Below are 17,184 nucleotides of genomic sequence, written 5' to 3'. Positions count from 1 at the left end.
AATGGATTTAAAATGGTTGAAATAAATTATTCGGAGAAAACGGGTGAATAAATAATTAATTAATCCATTAAAATAAGATTAAAATAAGTCGGGTCCTCACAGTCTTGTGGAGAGTGAAACGGGATAAGGATAGAACTTGAGTGGAGGGCTATTGAATAAGTGCATCTTTCGTGGGAGAGAGTTCGTGAGAGAAGAACAACAGAGCATATTTGATGGAGAGATTAAGAAAAAGAGGAGAGCAGATTTGACTCTGGTGTTGGATATCAATGGATTTCAATATCTATCAATAGATTTCAATGTCGGTAAGACTTTTGGGATGAAGAAAGGAGCGGATGAAATTAATAGCTAGGCTGGAAGAGTTCGGTGTTTTGCAGTGGAAGAGAGAAAAATTGAGCGCATTTGAAATATTGAACCGGAGGAGAGGAAGATGAAATTACAGCATAACCCATTCGCACTTTTATTCTCTTTTATTCCCTTAAGATTATGATTAAGATGTTGAGAAAACATGTTATCTTCAATGTTTTGAAAACCGGACCGGACCGGCCGGTCGGACCGCGAACCGGCCATGTCTCCAGTCCGGCTCACTACTAAAGTTGACTTGTTATAAGAACCGGTCAAAACCGTAAAAACCGTTAGAACCATTCAACCAGGATTGACCCATTGAACCATGATTTTTTATTTTTTCCTAATTTTTTAAACCGAATTTAAAAGTCTTGAAAGGTGACAACGTATCTTCCCAACTTTTCTTTCTAACCCTAATTTCTAATGACGGCTGCTGCACACACTTTCTCATTCTTAATCTCTTCTCCAGTTCTCTTTCTTCTTTTTTCAAATTAAGAATCCAAATTCTCAATGGCATCGGGCTTCTTAAATATGGGGTTTCTCAACTTCAATTCTCTATTTTTTCTTGCAAAAGATTGGATTAATCTCACAAATCTTAACTCTCAAGACATCGTCCAGGTTAGTTTCATTTTTTTTTCACTTATTTGTTTATTACTTGGCGTTTGACAGATTGTATGATTCTCAAGGTCCGCAATTTTTGGTAGTTTTATTTTTGTTGTTCGATTTTTCTTTGAAGAGCAATTTGTCTATTTCAGTTTTTTTTCTTTTTCTTTTGTGGGTAAGAATTTGAATGCCATGAGAGAAAACCAGTGCGGAAAGCTAATTTACTTGATCAACTATTATGTCACAAAACTCAGGATTCAATTCCTATTTTTGGTATTGTATATGTACTTCACTTTTGTTGATTATGTACTGGAAAATTCTTGAAGTACTTTGCACTAAAATATAAATTTATTTTGGCTGCTCTTATCCATTAGGAATACTCAATAACATAATCTTTATACTAGGGCGACAAACGATGTTAGGGACACTATTTAGTGGATTTTCCAAAATATTGCAACAGGCTACACTTGCAATTTTTGTGCCTATTCCAAAGCATGATGATTAAATTGCGTGGCTTGAAAATTCTTCAAGGATGTTTACCGTAAAGGATGCTATGAAAACATTCCGGCCCGAGGTACCGTTGTACATTGGAGTAGTTTAGTATGGTATGAAAATCACATTCCTAGACATGTTTTTATATTGTGTTTTGTATGTAACAAAGACTTAGTACACTAGATTTGAGGAAATGCGGTGTTCTCAGTTGGGGAAAAATTCCTAGAACTTATGAAAATTGGATTCTACTTGTAGAGTGGGGCTTAGATTTTAAGCAATTTTGTTGGTTTGCAATGCTTAGTGTTATTTTGCTGATGTAGTTTGAGGATTTCCTCGTGTATGTGCTACATTGCAAATCATTAATGAAGTTCTTTCTATTTTGCTCAAAAAAAATTATTTTTTTGATAGGTATAACTGAGATGAATTATTTGCTTGATTTTACAATTTAAAAAAGGGATAATTGCAGAAACCTCCCTTGAGATTTCTGACATTTGCACTGACCTCCCCTCTAGATTTAGAAATTGCATTCACCTCCCCTAAACAGTAACAATTGGTTGCAGAAACCTCCTTGACAGCTTTTGTAGAAGTGAGATAAGAATTTTCTTCCAATTTTGCCCTTACTTGCTTGACAATTATTATTTGCTTGACAATTGCTTAACTAATTATCTAATTAGTTAATAGTTAAACTAATTAACTATTAACTAATTATCTAATTAACTATTAACTAATTATCTAATTAACTAATTAACTAATTATCTAATTAACTAATTAACTAAAGCTGTTGTCTGTCCGAAACTAACAAATTATTTGCATGTTAAACTAATTAACTAATTAACTGTTTAACTAATTATCTAATTAACTAATTAACTAAAGTTGTTGTCTGTCCGAAACTAACAAACTATTTGCATATTAAACTAATTAACTGCTTAACTAATTAACTAATTAACTAACTAACTAATTAACAAACTATTTGCATGTTAAACTATATGCAGTACGTATTACCTATTTAAAGTATCGGCTCCTTATAAGTATTTTACTTTCAAACATTTAATTTATGATAAAAACATCAATGTTTGTAACTAAAATTCAAAAAGTATTACAATAATATTCTTACAAAAAGGGGGGGCATAGAGTCATAAATTAAATGTTTGAAAATAAGAATATTGATATTACTTGTAACACTTTTTGAATTTTACTTACAAACATTGATGTTTTTATCATAAATTAAATGATTGAAAGTAAAATACCCATAAAGAGCCGATACTTTAAATAGATAATGCGTACTGCATATAGTTTAACATGCAAATAGTTAGTTAATTAGTTAGTTAGTTAATTAGTTAATTAGTTAATTAGTTTAACATGCAAATAGTTTGTTAGTTTCGGATAGACAACAGTTTTAGTTAATTAGTTAATTAAATAAACAGAAATTAGTTAATTAATTAATTAGATAATTAGTTAGTTAATTAGTTAAGCAGTTAATTAGTTAATTAGTTTAACATGCAAATAGTTTGTTAGTTTCGGATAGACAACAGCTTTAGTTAATTAGTTAATTAGTTAATTAGTTAAGCAGTTAATTAGTTAATTAGTTTAACATGCAAATAGTTTGTTAGTTTCGGATAGACAACAACTTTAGTTAATTAGATAAACAAAAATTAGTTAATTAGTTAATTAATTAATTAGATAATTAGGTAGTTAATTAGTTAAGCAGTTAATTAGTTAATTAGTTTAACATGCAAATAGTTTGTTAGTTTCGGACAGACAACAACTTTAGTTAATTAATTAATTAGATAATTAGTTAATAGTTAATTAGTTTAACTATGTAGAAATAGTTTGATTAGTTAATAACTATTAACAATTAGATAATTAGTTAATTAGTTAATAGTTAATTAGATAATTAGTTATTAATTAATTAGATTATTAGTTATTTAGTTATTTAGTTAATTAGTTAAACTATGTAGAAATAGTTAATTTAGTGTAATTTTTATTAACAAATGTTTTGTTGAGTTTGATGAAAGTACTCATCACATTCATTTGGTAAAATTAAATCATGTCAGGGGTACTTTAGTAAATTGACCCACTTTTGCCTATTAAATTGCCTCCAACGTTTAATAAGGGAGGTCAATGCTATTTCAAAATTGATAGGGGAGGTCAATGCTATTACTATAAAAGTCAGGGGAGGTTTCTGCAATTATCCCTTTAAAAAATTAATCTATAAAAGTCAAGTGGTTTGAAATATTTAACTTTTTATCAAGTGATGTCTTGAATTAGTCTATGAGATTTCTTATTCTGTGCACATGTATGTGTGTAATACATATATATATTTATATATATATATATAAATCATTGAATCAGGGTTGAATCGGTCCGATCGATTGAATCTCGATCCCGTCATCTTACCGGTTCAATTAACTGTTCGAATTTCAAAACATTGGTTATCTTGCCTGCTTTAGCATTTAATAATCCCACAAATCCTCAGATCTCCCCCACACCAATTTCCACCAAACCAAATTTACCATTTCTCTCTAATGTCAATCCAACCCAATCCAATTCATCACACCCAGCCATGAGTAACCAGGCTGAAGCTTCGGACTCGTAAGCAAGCCTTTCCTCTCTCATTATGTCGTTGTTTTCACATCTCTCCATTTATATTTGGTTAAATAAATCCTGTATTTTTTCTTTAGGGGATTTTCTTTGATGATTTTTCCCTTTGTTCTCGTGGCTTGAATGTGGTTTGCAGGAAAGGAACGAAGGGGATTTCAGTACGGCGATTGTAGAGAGGAAGAAGTCGCCCAATCGGCTCGTTGTCGATGAGGCAATCAATGATGATAACTCCGTCGTGGCCCTACACCCGGAAAGCATGGAAAAGCTTCAGCTTTTCCGCGGCGACACCATCTTGATTAGGGTTCTTTCCCTCTTTCTGGGAATGGGTTTCAGAATTGTTTGATCGTTTTCGTAGCTGGCTTTGACTTGATTTTTCATTATGGTTAGAGTTTGTGAGGATGTGTACATTAGTGGTCTGGATGGTATATTAAATGGTAATTTTAGACTACTCGATTGAGCGGTTTACTGGATCTGTGAAATTTTGGTGATATTTTTGCTAAAGATTGGATTTTTGGAAACATTTGCTCGTGAAATGCACAGTGGAGATTAGCTAGGGATAATGTAGTAAGTAAAACTTTAAGCCTTAGTTACTGTGTTTAGCTGTGTCAGTGCTTATCCATTCTGTTTACTTGCAATTTTGCTACTATTGAAAGGCAAATTAGCCCAGGTATCTTCTTGCTTTAGAATATATGCTAGTGGATATTTGGAATATGCACCCGTGAATATGGGGTATAAGTTCCTGTAAATCTTTTACTTGATTATCTTTTGAATCTGAAGACTTCCATTTTCCTATCAAAGATGCCAAGGAACTACTTTGTGTGAGCTAGCAATTGTAAAACTTTTTTTGTGTCGCGCAGGTTGGGGAGCTATATTTATCTTCTTGTGATTTGGAGTATACATGTCCTGTTTAAACATGTCCAAGGTCATTAATATCTTAGCATGAGATTAATTGCAGATTAGTGCTTTACAAACTGGACATGGTCCACAAGAAATTTTTCTTTTACTGATTCCATTTTTTTCTGTTTCTCTATCAATGAGATGCTATTCTAAGATTCCAATTCCCATTTCCCAACGTTGCATTCATTATAAAAATAGAAATGCAAGTGCAGCCCAATAAAGGAATAACCAACGACTTTCTGTTGCCTTCAATTATTGGACACAGATTTGCGAGCTCCTCTACCGCTGCCCACCCATTACCCAACACCAACCATCTATCGCTCGTCCCCCAGAGGAAAATGGCCGGCACATACCGGAAACCCCATGCAATTATGATCCCATATCCTTATCAAGGTCACATTAACCCCTTTGTACACCTAGCGATCAAGCTTGCCTCCAAAGGTTTCATAATCACTTTTGTTAACACCCAATCAGTGCACCACCAGATCTCCAAAGCACAAACGGGCTGCAGAAGAGATGACATTTTCGCCAAAGCCCGTCAATCTGGTCTGGACATACGTTACGCCACCGTCAGTGATGGGTTCCCGCTTTCTTTTGATCGATCCTTGAACGAGGATCAATTCGTGGAAGGCTTAATACATGTTTTCTCTGCCCACATCGATGAACTAGTGGGAAATTTAGTAAATTCGGAAACAGAACCTCCAGCTACATGCTTGATCTCGGATACGTTCTTCGTGTGGGGATCTGTAATTGCCAGGAAACATAATCTCGTCCACGTTTCTTTCTGGACCGAACCAGCTTTGGTCCTCACTCTCTATTATCACTTGGACCTCCTCAGGCGAAATGGCCATTTCGCCTCTCCTGGTGAGTTCTCCTCTGACATCGTTTCCATGACGTCGTTTCGCCTCCTCCGGCTGCTTTCCTTTCCATGACGTCGTTTCCATTATGCAATTGATTAACTACGAATGTACTGCTTGTTTCCTTTGGTGCAACAAAATATGGGTCAGCTTTTAACTTTTTCTAATACGGATTTTGTACAATTGTTCGTTGCTTAAATTAAATGCTTTTTTTTTATTTTGGTTGGAGGTTGGTTTAGTGAATCGCAGGGACAACATAGATTACATTCCAGGAGTTAAAGCTATCGAGCCCGGAGACCTGATGTCATATCTTCAAGCCACCGACATCTGGACGGTGGTGCACCAGGTAATTTACCAGGCTTTTGACGATGTGAAAAGAGCCGACATCATAATTTGCAACACTGTCCAAGAGCTGGAGCTGGAAACAATCTCAGCCCTTAATCGCAAACAGCCAACCTATGCCATTGGGCCCGTCTTCCCAGCTAGCTTTACCAAGAGCAATGTAGCCACTAGTTTGTGGTCTGAGTCAGACTGCACTCAGTGGCTTAACGATAAGCCTGATGGGTCAGTTTTGTACGTCTCATTCGGGAGCTATGCTCACACCAGCAAACAAGACATTTTGGAAATGGCCCATGGGCTCTCATCAAGTGGGGTGAGTTTTATTTGGGTGGTTCGTCCAGACATTGTCAGCTCCGATGAAACTGATTTCTTGCCCGTTGGATTTGAAGACCAGATTAAAGATCGTGGTCTGATTGTACCGTGGTGTTGCCAGATTGCGGTGATATCACATCCTGCGATCGGGGGTTTCTTAACTCATTGCGGATGGAATTCGATATTGGAAAGTATATGGTGTAGCGTGCCGTTGGTTTGTTATCCACTGGTTACTGATCAATTCACCAATCGTAAGTTGGTGATCAATGATTGGAAAATTGGAATTAACCTTTGTGACAAGCAGGCGATCACTAGGGATGAGGTCGTGGAGAAAATTAGTCTTTTAATGAATGGACAAGTTTTGGATGAGTTGAGAGCGGCAATCAAGGAAGTCAGAAAGAAATTAGAACTTGCACTGTCCACAAATGGATCATCGGAGGGCAACTTCCATCAGTTTGTGGAGAAAATCAAGACCCAAATGCGGGAGAAAGTTGGGATAGCTGCTAACGGACACCTTTCTTCTCGTTGACACATGCTTGACAAAGGGTATATTGCGTTCTGCCTTGAGTTTCGGAAGCAATGAAGGTTGGGAGCAATTTTTTTTTAAAAAAAAAATCTTCTCCCCTCTCATCACGTCCTTGTTCCTCTAACTGTCATTTTAGAATTTGAAGCTGGCAGAACCAACTCCGATGGTTATGTGGAATTATTGTTTGATTATTCTTAATAGCACAAGTCTAGGTAATAAAGCGATTATATACTATATATGCTACGATACAAAAGACGAAATTAGTTTTTTTTCTAATGTTTGGTTTAGAGTAAACATGGCGATATGGCATGGTATTATTATTTTTTTTAATTTAAAGGAAGATCTCATTAGTCTTTGGAAGTGTATTATTTCAGCTGCAATGCAATTGTAATGCTGTAACAATTTGACAAGCAGGTATTCATCAGGGAGTTATTAGGAGGGTTCTCAGGTGTTAATTTTTTAGAAAGTTAATAGAAAGCTAATGATCAAACCATTAGAAAAATTCTTGTTATGGACTGGTGAATAATTAAAGTTTTTTGGATGCTTGACAAGAAAAACACTTACCATAAGGCGCCATGGACCCTAGTTAAAGTTTTTTGGATACGTAACAAGAAAAGCAAACAGTACAGTTATGTATTTGAATAATGCCCGCGATCAGAGGACATGCCAGGTTGTTTAACATCTGGATAATCTACTAATCACGCTTAATACATCCATTGGCAGCATCGATAATAGCTCAGATTTGAAATACATCTAAGATACAGAAGCAATTAAATTACGAACTTGTCGTTTTGTGTGTACTCTCTTCACTGCTTTGTCTCTTTGGCTCTTCCTCTTATCGCTCAAAGACATAAAATCTACTTAATTAATAAATTTGAATTGTCATTAGCCAAATTGGAAAGGGTCATGGCCTAGTGGCTAAAAGAGGATTTAGGGTATGTTTGGTAAAATTGAAGTTTAAATCCATTAAATTATTGAATCATTAAGTATTAAATCTAATACATTTGAGAGCATATCACATTCAGTGATAAATGAATAGATTATCACTTAATTTTGCAAGCAAGTTTTGCCTGGAAACTTCAGTGCCATTTAATTAATTCAAATGTTCAATTTTTTGTTATCAAACGGTTTGAATATATTAAGATCTGAATCTATTAAGTTTAAATACTAAATTGGGTTATCAAACAGGGTCTTAGTCTCCTTTCCCACTCTCCCACTTCTTAATTTTCACTCCTTCTATACTTAAAAAAAAATAAAATTCTTTCATTTTTGATACGTTCCTCGATCAACACGTTTCGAGACACGTAGCACGTTTGCCCAAGGATCTAGCGAGGTTGTCCAACGCTTGGAATTGCGGGATCTAGAACCAAATGGACGACACGATTTGATTCAAGACGGTAGGACGACGACTCCAATGAAGGTGGATACTCCACGGGATAGGTCGGTAGAACAATCTAGGACGAGACGCAAGACTGCTCAAAACCTTTGCCAAAGCAAGTAAATGGGTCGAATCTCTCTCTCAAGAGGAATCGAAAATATGCAAAACTTTATTGATAAAACGTCTGACTAAAACCTTACAAAGCAAGCCTATTTATAGGCTAAAGTGACTGAAACCCTAAAGGGACTAGGAAAGGGAAAAGTCGGCCCATGGTCTTGGGACAAGATGGGCCGGGCCATGCTCTTACTTAAACACTAATCAATTGCTAAATGACTACTAAGGCCTAAGGCCCTATTAGGCCAACTCATTTGGAGGCCCACTTGACTCTTCATGGGCTTGGGTCATGGTGTAGATAACCCGATTAAAATCCTTCAAGCCTTCGAGGTCTCTATGAGAGTCTTGAGTTAAAGCCGCTATCCATCTCGCCATTCGTGCACACATCAGTCCCCTCCTCTTAAGAAGGATTTGTCCTCAAATCTGGATGGAGATGAATGATACTAACAAGAGTTGCCAGTATGACGCCTCAAATCTCCACATATTGGCCCTCTTTGATTGAATAACACTTGCACATGTTATGATTAATATAATTCGGTGCACATGTCTCTTAGTCAGCTTCAAGGGCCTCTCGAACAAGGACATTCGCCAAGGTAAGAAGGAACGTGTGTAAGGCTTGTGAACGTTCCAGGTTGCAACACAAAGCTCTCTAATTTGTCTTCGAGTATGGGCATTCACGTGCACTTGATAACGATGTTCGTTGGGACTAAAAAAGCCCCGAATCTAGTTGTGCAAGATGGTACAGTTCGACCCTAGGCATTGCTGAATCGACTCAACTTTCCAAGCTGGAGGTAGGACACTGAACCACCCGTGTTGTACACCCATATAAACATGACTGTAGACACCAAATTTTTGGTTTCGAACTTTATTTATTTAATTAGTTTAATTTTAGATTTATTTGTTTCAATTTTAGGTTTATTTTATTTTATTTTATTTTATTTCCTATTTCGTGTCTCTTATTGATTTAAAAGCATTTTTTTTCTTTTCTATCTACTAAGTTTCAAAAAAAAAAAAGGAAGAAGAAAGAAAAAAGAAAAGGCAAGCTCACACGGGCAAATATTTCTTTAGTTTCATATCAGAAAATTAGGCACGGCAGTACATAAGTAAAATGCAGCTCGGTTCTATCCCATTTTTCTCCCATTTTTTTTTCCGTAATTTTTTCTTTGCCGTTGGATCATATTAAATCCCTAACCACTTGGCTTTAATCCCTGCACCAAGATCATCATGGACAAAACCTCATCTAAGGGTTCATAAACCATCAAGGAAAGATGATTTCAGCAGCACCATTAGATGTAGGTTTAGAAGTTGTGGTAGCTATAAAGAGGGGATATAAAAGGAAGGCTAAGGCGGGGGCGGATGAAAAAAGGAGGTGACGACTGACGGCTAGAAAAAAACTGAAAGAGAAAGGGAGAGCTACGGGGGGAGAATCTGGGCTGATGGCTAAGCAAAAAGGTCTGGAGTTTAGCCGAAAGAAAAATCTGAAAGGGAGAGCGGACGGCGGGCTAGATAAAAAACAGCAGCGAGGGAAAAAAGACAAACGCTAGAGGAAAGGCTGGGGAAGCTTCGTGGGGGGAGGTTTTTTGGAGAGCAAAAGAAAGAAACCGAGAGGTTAGTTGGCGGCTGTGGGGAGAAAAGAACTAGAAGGCTACGGGGGTTTCTGGGGAGCGAAAGGAAAAGAAAGGAACAATAAAACAGAGGCGAGAGCGAAGGGTTAGAAAGCATAGCTGGGCGGCGGCGAGAAAGGAAAACTGAAAAGGGGAGTTCATCGAGGCAGAGGAAGAAGAAAGCTTCGAGCTTGGGGGGCACTGAAAAAAGGCGAGGAAGACACAAGAGAGGATCTGGGGTTGCAAGAAGGTGACGGGCTGAAAGAAAGGAGGAAAGAGCAGCAGCGGGAAGAAAACATCTTCCAGAAAATCTGCTATTCATGCTGATTTTTCGATGCCTGTGGAGGCAATTTTCTCTAAGGAATCGGCTCCTTATTGGAGAATTTAGGTGATCTGGAACATCTACAGAGTCAGATCTTGAACTTTTGTTCAAGGATGTTTGCAAAATAATGCTGGGAAGGCACACGAATGGCTGCTTCGAGCCTGCTCGCCAAGGCGGCGGTTTCGACGATGAAGCTCTCAACGCTGTTTCTGGACTTAGCGTGCGGTTCCTGAGCAACGTCTCACGAGCAACCGACCACAAAATCATTCTCAGCTATTTTCCCTTCATTTGCTTACCATTGCAAGGGAGGTACACTCTATCCTTTATTTTTTACTTTATTTGACCCTACGTGCGTATATGTGTCTTATGTGTGCAATTGCATGACTTTAAGCGTTTATTTTCATTTTTACTTTATTTATTTCTTTAGTTGGTTAGTTTTTGCTTTAATTCAATTTCGTCATTTGGGAGGCACTCGAATGCCAAAATGGTAATAGTTAGGGATTTAATTGTTTTATTCCTTCTATTTCCCCTTTTAGATTGTAGTAGGTCTTCCCCCAAAAAATGTAATAGTTAGGGCCTTAATTGCCTTGTGTGTTTCGCATGCGTATGTGCTATGTGTTTAATTGCTTTTTTAGGGTTTGGCATCTAGATATGCATGCTTATGTGTTATGTGTTATGTGAATTACGTGTTCACATGTCTACTTGCTTTAATTATGCATATTACTTATATATGTGTATGATGGATGCAAATGCACGTAATTGTGGCTAGTCCAATGCTAGTCATGATTATCCCCTCGAGCTCTTACAAGTCTAATGCTTGTGAGGGAGCGTAGATGTGGGCTAGTCCAACGCTAGCCCTTAGGAGCCCTTCGCGCGTTAGATCATGATTGCGTGCTCACTTCATCTCATGCATATCTTGACTTTTAAGGCCTCTTTCACCATGTTGCATGATATCCCTCCTTATACGTATAGCCCTTATCCCTAATTTCCCTATATATATACCCCTATGTATGATACATAACATTAGAATTGCATTTCATTTTAGAATTAGGATCAGAATAGGGCATTTGCTTGATTAGATAGGGTTAACCCCTTGAATATGGGATATGGACGAGTTTGGCTTTTTTAGCCTTAGCACGCTCGTATTCCCTCTATTAAAAGGGTAAATTGAGTCACGAATATTAGTCCCCCGTACCCGACATGATGCATTCCTTTAAGACATGTATATTTGTATAATTATTTTATTTTATTTTATTTTATTTCTTTTTCTTAGAGTCTCATATTTTTGCATTATTCATGACTTCACCAAAGGGTCATTATTGGGCATCACAATTAATGTGATTGGCACCATTCAAACTTTGAAGAGAAATTTTACCCCCCGATACCCCCCTAGGTCTAGGGTTTGCATTCATATAGTACATCCAAATGTGATAAATCTTTTGGTTAAAAATAAGAAAATCCTTGACTAAATCACGCAACTAACCTTGGCTAGGTCGAAGGGGTGCCTTGGATTTCATCCTTGCCTTCCCCTTCGTCAAATGTGACTCCCGAACCTTTTTCATTGGTCTACGTAGACTAGGAATCGTTTAAAAGGGGTTTCTTTCTATCTTTTTCTTTTAAAAAATTCATTTTTAGGTGACTTGGTACACCTTAACTCTATACCAAGTGGCGACTCCGATTTTTATTTCAAAACCCTTTTTAAACTATATTTTGGGTCAAATCGTCGCATTTTCAAGTCCCATTTAGACCCACTTTCTTTGTAAATCAAAAATCACTTTTCAAATCAAAAATCCACTTTTTAATTCATTTATTTTTCTTATAAAAAATGGGGCGCGACAATGACCCAGGGAGGTAAGGGTAGCATTCGGATTGTGATTGACACACTTGTGTGCATCACCCAGCATAAGCGGCAACTGAAGTGAGACGCATTCCATATAAATCACATGCGTTTGCGCCACATGCATCTGGAACAAGCACGAAATCAGGTTGCAACTCTTTAGTCATAGTTGGAAAATTTTGGCCAGCTTTACAACCTACAAACACAAAATAACCTTCAACTTGAAACAATTCAGAAATTGGATAAAGAAATAAGGGAACGTTATTAACTAAATAGTAAGAAGGTTTAGAGCAAGATTTAAATGTGAGAACTCCCTTTGACACTTCAATATTTCTTCCACCCATTGATTCAACTTGAGAGTCCAGTGCTAGTCCTTCCTCATCAAGATCTACGTAAGAGCAACAAGAGTTAGTGCTAGTAACATGCTCAAAATAAGGCAAAGGTGATGAATGAACCATAGGTAAAGGACAAGAAGTAGAATCTGGAATTTCCCTTTTAAGATGAGCTCGAATGAATCCTCCAATGGCGCGGACAGATTTGATTGGACATTGTTCCATGAATTGATACCAAAGAGATTTAGTTCCTAAAAGACAAACTCCATGGAAACTCACAAAGTGTCCAAGTGACTTCGGGATGGAACATGCCATGACCAACTCTACTTGACTTTGTGTAATCTGCACAAAAGAAGAGATGCTAAACAAAGCAAAGGTGAGTTCGTTAGGAAAATAATAGGCCCTCTTTTTTTCTAGTTCATCAGCTGACCCTTTTTTCTCATTGCGTTCAACTCCCTCGGATTTTACCTCTTCGGGCACAATTCCCTCATCTAGCTTTTTCTCTATTCCATAACGCTCAAACTCACTTTTCATGTATGCCAGATCAATACAAAGTTGGTCATGAGTAAGCGATATAAGTGCAAAACAACGACCATTAAATAAGAAGGAATACTTATTAGTATGTCCGTCATATTTAACTTCTCGCCTCAATATCCATGCTTTGCCCAACAACACGTGGGTCACCTGAATTGGGACTACATCACACAACACCTCATCCACATATTTGCCGATTTGAATAGGTACAAGCGTGTGCTTAGTAACCCAAACATCACCATGAGTACTCATCAACTTGTACGGTTGAAGATGATCAATGGTCGGAAGATTTAATTTCTCCACCATGATAGCACTTGCAAGGTTGACTTCACAACTCCCATCAATGGCCAAGCTACAGATTTTATCCTTGACACCGCAACGAGTATAAAACCAACCAAGCAACTGAGATTTGACGATGTCTAATTGCTCATCTACGCCACGTAATGCCATTTCTTTGACTCCCTTAGGATTAGGAAAATAATATTGTGAGTTAGCTTTTTTTTGCGTCTTGTACTCACCATGATGTATGAGGAAACCTGCAAAAAACTAGCAACGAAAGGGAATTCCCCTCCCCCACACTCAAGCTCACGCGTATGTGCTCATCAATGAGTAGTCTAGGGTGGGTTGATGTTGCTCCATGCCTCTCTTTATATCCTGCAAAAGGTTAGTAACAAGAAGGATAATGCAAGTATATCCTCACTTCACTCCCTTAGTGTATCACTCACCCTCGTGTATGTCACTCAAAGCGCTCCAATGGACTTACCAAACACCTTTACCTGTTGGGTTAGGTAGTTTGAGAAATGCTGCTCAAGCCCAAATAATTGTCACCAACTTTTTCCTCAAGAGTAATCACGGAGATGTAGGAGAAAGTGTAGGGAAGTGTTCCTAAAAACTAGGAGAAAATATAGGAGAAAATATAGGAGAAAGTGTAGGAGAGTGTTCCTAAAATATAGGAAGAGAATATAGGAGAGTTTCCTAAAGTGGATGAGAGAATATAGGAGAGTTTCCTAAAGTGGATGAGAGAATATAGGAGAGGTCCTAAAAATGTATGAGAGAATTTAGGAAAGTTTCCTAAAAATAGATGGGAGACTTTAGGAAAGTTTCCAAAAGAAATAGATGAGAGAGTTTAGGAAAATTTCCTAAAAAATGGATGAGAGAATTTAGGAAAGTTTCCAAAAAAAAAAAATGGATGAGAGAGTTTGGGAAAGTTTCCTAAAAAGGTAGGAGAGAGAGTGTCTAAGTGAGTACAAAGAGTTATCCAAGTGCTTTACTTAGTTTCCTAATTGATTTTGGAAACAAGTTAGTTTTTGGAAACCCTTTGAAAATCCTTTTCCTCTTGAACAACTTTTGGTAACCTTCTTGAAACAACTTTTGGTAATCTTCTTGAAACAACTTTTGGTAACCTTCTTGAAACAACCTTTGGTAATCTTCTTGAAACAACTTTTGGTAACTTCCAAATTCTACTCCAAGAAAGATTGCACAAATCAGATTTGGTTCCCTATTCAAAACAATTCGGTTGCCACTTTCTTTCCTTTCCTTTTTTTTTTCTTGCCAACCGATTCCTCTTTTCTTTCTTTTTCTTTTCGTTTTTGTTTTCTGTTATTTTTTTCTTGACTACAACTATCAACCATGACACAAAACAAGGAAGTCCACAAATAATAACTACCAAGAACTCCAAGATCTCAAGAACTTTCAAGGAAGTTGTCAGGAACTTCAGAAATTTCAAGATTGTGATCAAGAATGCAAGAAGCTCAAGATTATTGTAAGTTCTCTTCAAGATTCACAAAATTCCAACAAGTTTTGCCAAAATCCAGATTTGAAAACCAAGTAAACAAGTTGGATAACACAAACAACAAGGCTGGACAGATTTGTATTCGGATGAACAGTAACGATGAACAGTGTCGGTGAACGGTGTCGGTGAACAGTGACTTTATTTTTTTTTTTTGAACAAGGCAGCGGAAAGTACTAAGAATTCTACGACACAACTACGAAAAATATGGATATAACGAAAGATACCTCTACCAAAGCTCTGAAGCCAACTGATACGTTCCTCGATCAACACGTTTCGAGACACGTAGCACGTTTGCCCAAGGATCTAGCGAGGATGTCCAACGCTTGGAATTGCGGGATCTAGAACCAAACGGACGACACGATTTGATTCAAGACGGTAGGACGACGACTCCAATGAAGGTGGATACTCCACGGGATAGGTCGGTAGAACAATTTAGGACGAGACGCAAGACTGCTCAAAACCCTTGCCAAAGCAAGTAAAGGGGTCGAATCTCTCTCTCAAGAAGAATCGAAAATATGCAAAACTTTATTGATAAAACGTCTGACTAAAACCTTACAAAGCAAGCCTATTTATAGGCTAAAGTGACTGAAACCCTAAAGGGACTAGGAAAGGGAAAAGTCGGCCCATGGTTTTGGGACAAGATGGGCCGGCCCATGCTCTTACTTAAACACTAATCAATTGCTAAATAACTACTAAGGCCTAAGGCCCTATTCGGCCAACTCATTTGGAGGCCCACTTGACTCTTCATGGGCTTGGATCATGGTGTAGATAACCCGATTAAAATCCTTCAAGCCTTCGAGGTCTCTATGAGAGTCTTGAGTTAAAGCCGCTATCCATCTCGCCATCCGTGCACAATCAAATTTTTTTTGTAAGTGAAAGGTTTTGAACCTCCTACTTACAATCCCTCCTCTTGTTACCAAAGCCAACCCTTCCCCCTTCTTCACTGTTGGATCAATCCAGCTGGAAGAATTTATGTGTGTAGTGCATGTTAGCATGTATTTATCAATAACTGAAATTCTCTCTCTGTATGATGAAGGGCAGCAAATAACTTCATCCTATTTTGAGTTTTTATTGAAATTATCTAATGATTGAAATCCTGTCTTGAACCCAATGGTTGGTTGCAGGTATTACTAAGTTATGAAAAAGGCCTAATGGTAAGTGTAGAGGCTCATATCTATACAAGGCTTGGAAAGGGATCATTTTCAAACTGTTATGATAGTTTGTGTTGTACCGGCATTCGGCTAATGCAATCCATTTGCTCCATTTATGCGGTCTTTGTCTTGTCATACATTTCAGGTACGCCTCAAGGTATTGATTGAACCTTTCACTCGACGATGGAAGGCTATACTGTAGTACAATTAAGTGACAAGTAGTTTAAAGAGTTCTTTTCAGAATACGTTAGTAAAAATCTTATCCCTGTCTATCACTATGGATTCTGGTAATCCATGTAGTCTATGTATCTCCTTCAACAATTTCTTTGCTACATGTTTAGCAGAAAAAGGATGTGTCATAGGAATGAAATGACCAAATTTAGTTAGTCGATCAAATTACAGCTAAAATAGTATCAAATCCACTGGACAAGGGAAGTTTCTCAATAAAATTCATGGTAATATGTGACCACTAGTCTCAATTGCACCCTAGTGATGAGAACATGAAGATTTGGATTCCTTTCAAGTCCAAGAAAATTCATTTTACAAGTCTTCACATTCCAATGATGGTTGATGGTGCAATCGGGCTTGAGAATTATTGAAGATCCAACCCCGTGTCATGCTTATTTCTTGTTATCATTTATTTAATTGAGTTTTCAGCAATGTTAGTTGTTAATTAGAGTTAAATTGAGAGTTAAGTAAGTTGTTTGAATTAGGAAATAAAGGCTAAGGTCATGTTGACCATAGTTAAGCTAATTTGAGTTAGTTAGTTTCCTATTCTAGTTGAATTAGAGTTTTAGGAAAGTAGTTAATTGCTTCCAAATTTATTTAGGAAGTTGTGTCAAGTTTAGAAGCCAAGTCAAATAAGGAAACTTGTATTATTTCCAACTTAGATTAGGTTTCAGAGTCTTGTAAGGCTATAAATAGCCAACCTTATTTAACTATTCAATATATGATGTTGAAGATGAATTAATAAAAAGAGAGTTGTCTCCTTTTATGGAGTTTCTTGATGGAACTTGAGTTTCTTCTTGAACTGTATCAAGTATTTAGCTTGGATACTTGTGGTGTTCAAGGCAAGATGATCACATCATCTTGTTTTTTTCAAACCAATAACCAATTCACTAGGTTTCTAGAGACGGGTTCTCTTTAGATCT

General features: G+C 37.1%; 1 protein-coding gene across 3 annotated transcripts; it reads left to right on the top strand.

The window, feature by feature from the left end:
• The first annotated feature begins 3,849 nt into the window (after nt 1–3,849).
• Nucleotides 3,850–7,379, top strand: LOC113755243 (UDP-glycosyltransferase 86A1-like). Of its 3 annotated transcripts, none has more exons than XM_027299292.1 (4): nt 3,851–4,029; nt 4,175–4,960; nt 5,201–5,799; nt 6,032–7,379. In XM_027299292.1, the coding sequence occupies exons 3-4, from the start codon at nt 5,274–5,276 to the stop codon at nt 6,970–6,972; spliced, it is 1,467 nt and encodes a 488-aa protein (XP_027155093.1). In that variant the 5' UTR covers nt 3,851–4,029; nt 4,175–4,960; nt 5,201–5,273; the 3' UTR covers nt 6,973–7,379. The 3 variants fall into 3 exon arrangements, with proteins under 3 accessions (XP_027155092.1, XP_027155093.1, XP_027155094.1); XM_027299293.1 differs by having other exon boundaries at nt 3,857–4,029; nt 4,175–4,602; XM_027299291.1 differs by having other exon boundaries at nt 3,850–4,029; nt 4,175–5,799.
• Nucleotides 7,380–17,184: the final 9,805 nt, after the last annotated feature.

Source organism: Coffea eugenioides, unplaced genomic scaffold (assembly GCF_003713205.1).
Source record: "Coffea eugenioides isolate CCC68of unplaced genomic scaffold, Ceug_1.0 ScVebR1_1338;HRSCAF=2171, whole genome shotgun sequence".
Taxonomy (NCBI): Eukaryota; Viridiplantae; Streptophyta; class Magnoliopsida; order Gentianales; family Rubiaceae; genus Coffea; species Coffea eugenioides.
Note: the sequence above shows the minus strand (reverse complement) of the source record. Positions and strands in the feature narration are given on the sequence as shown.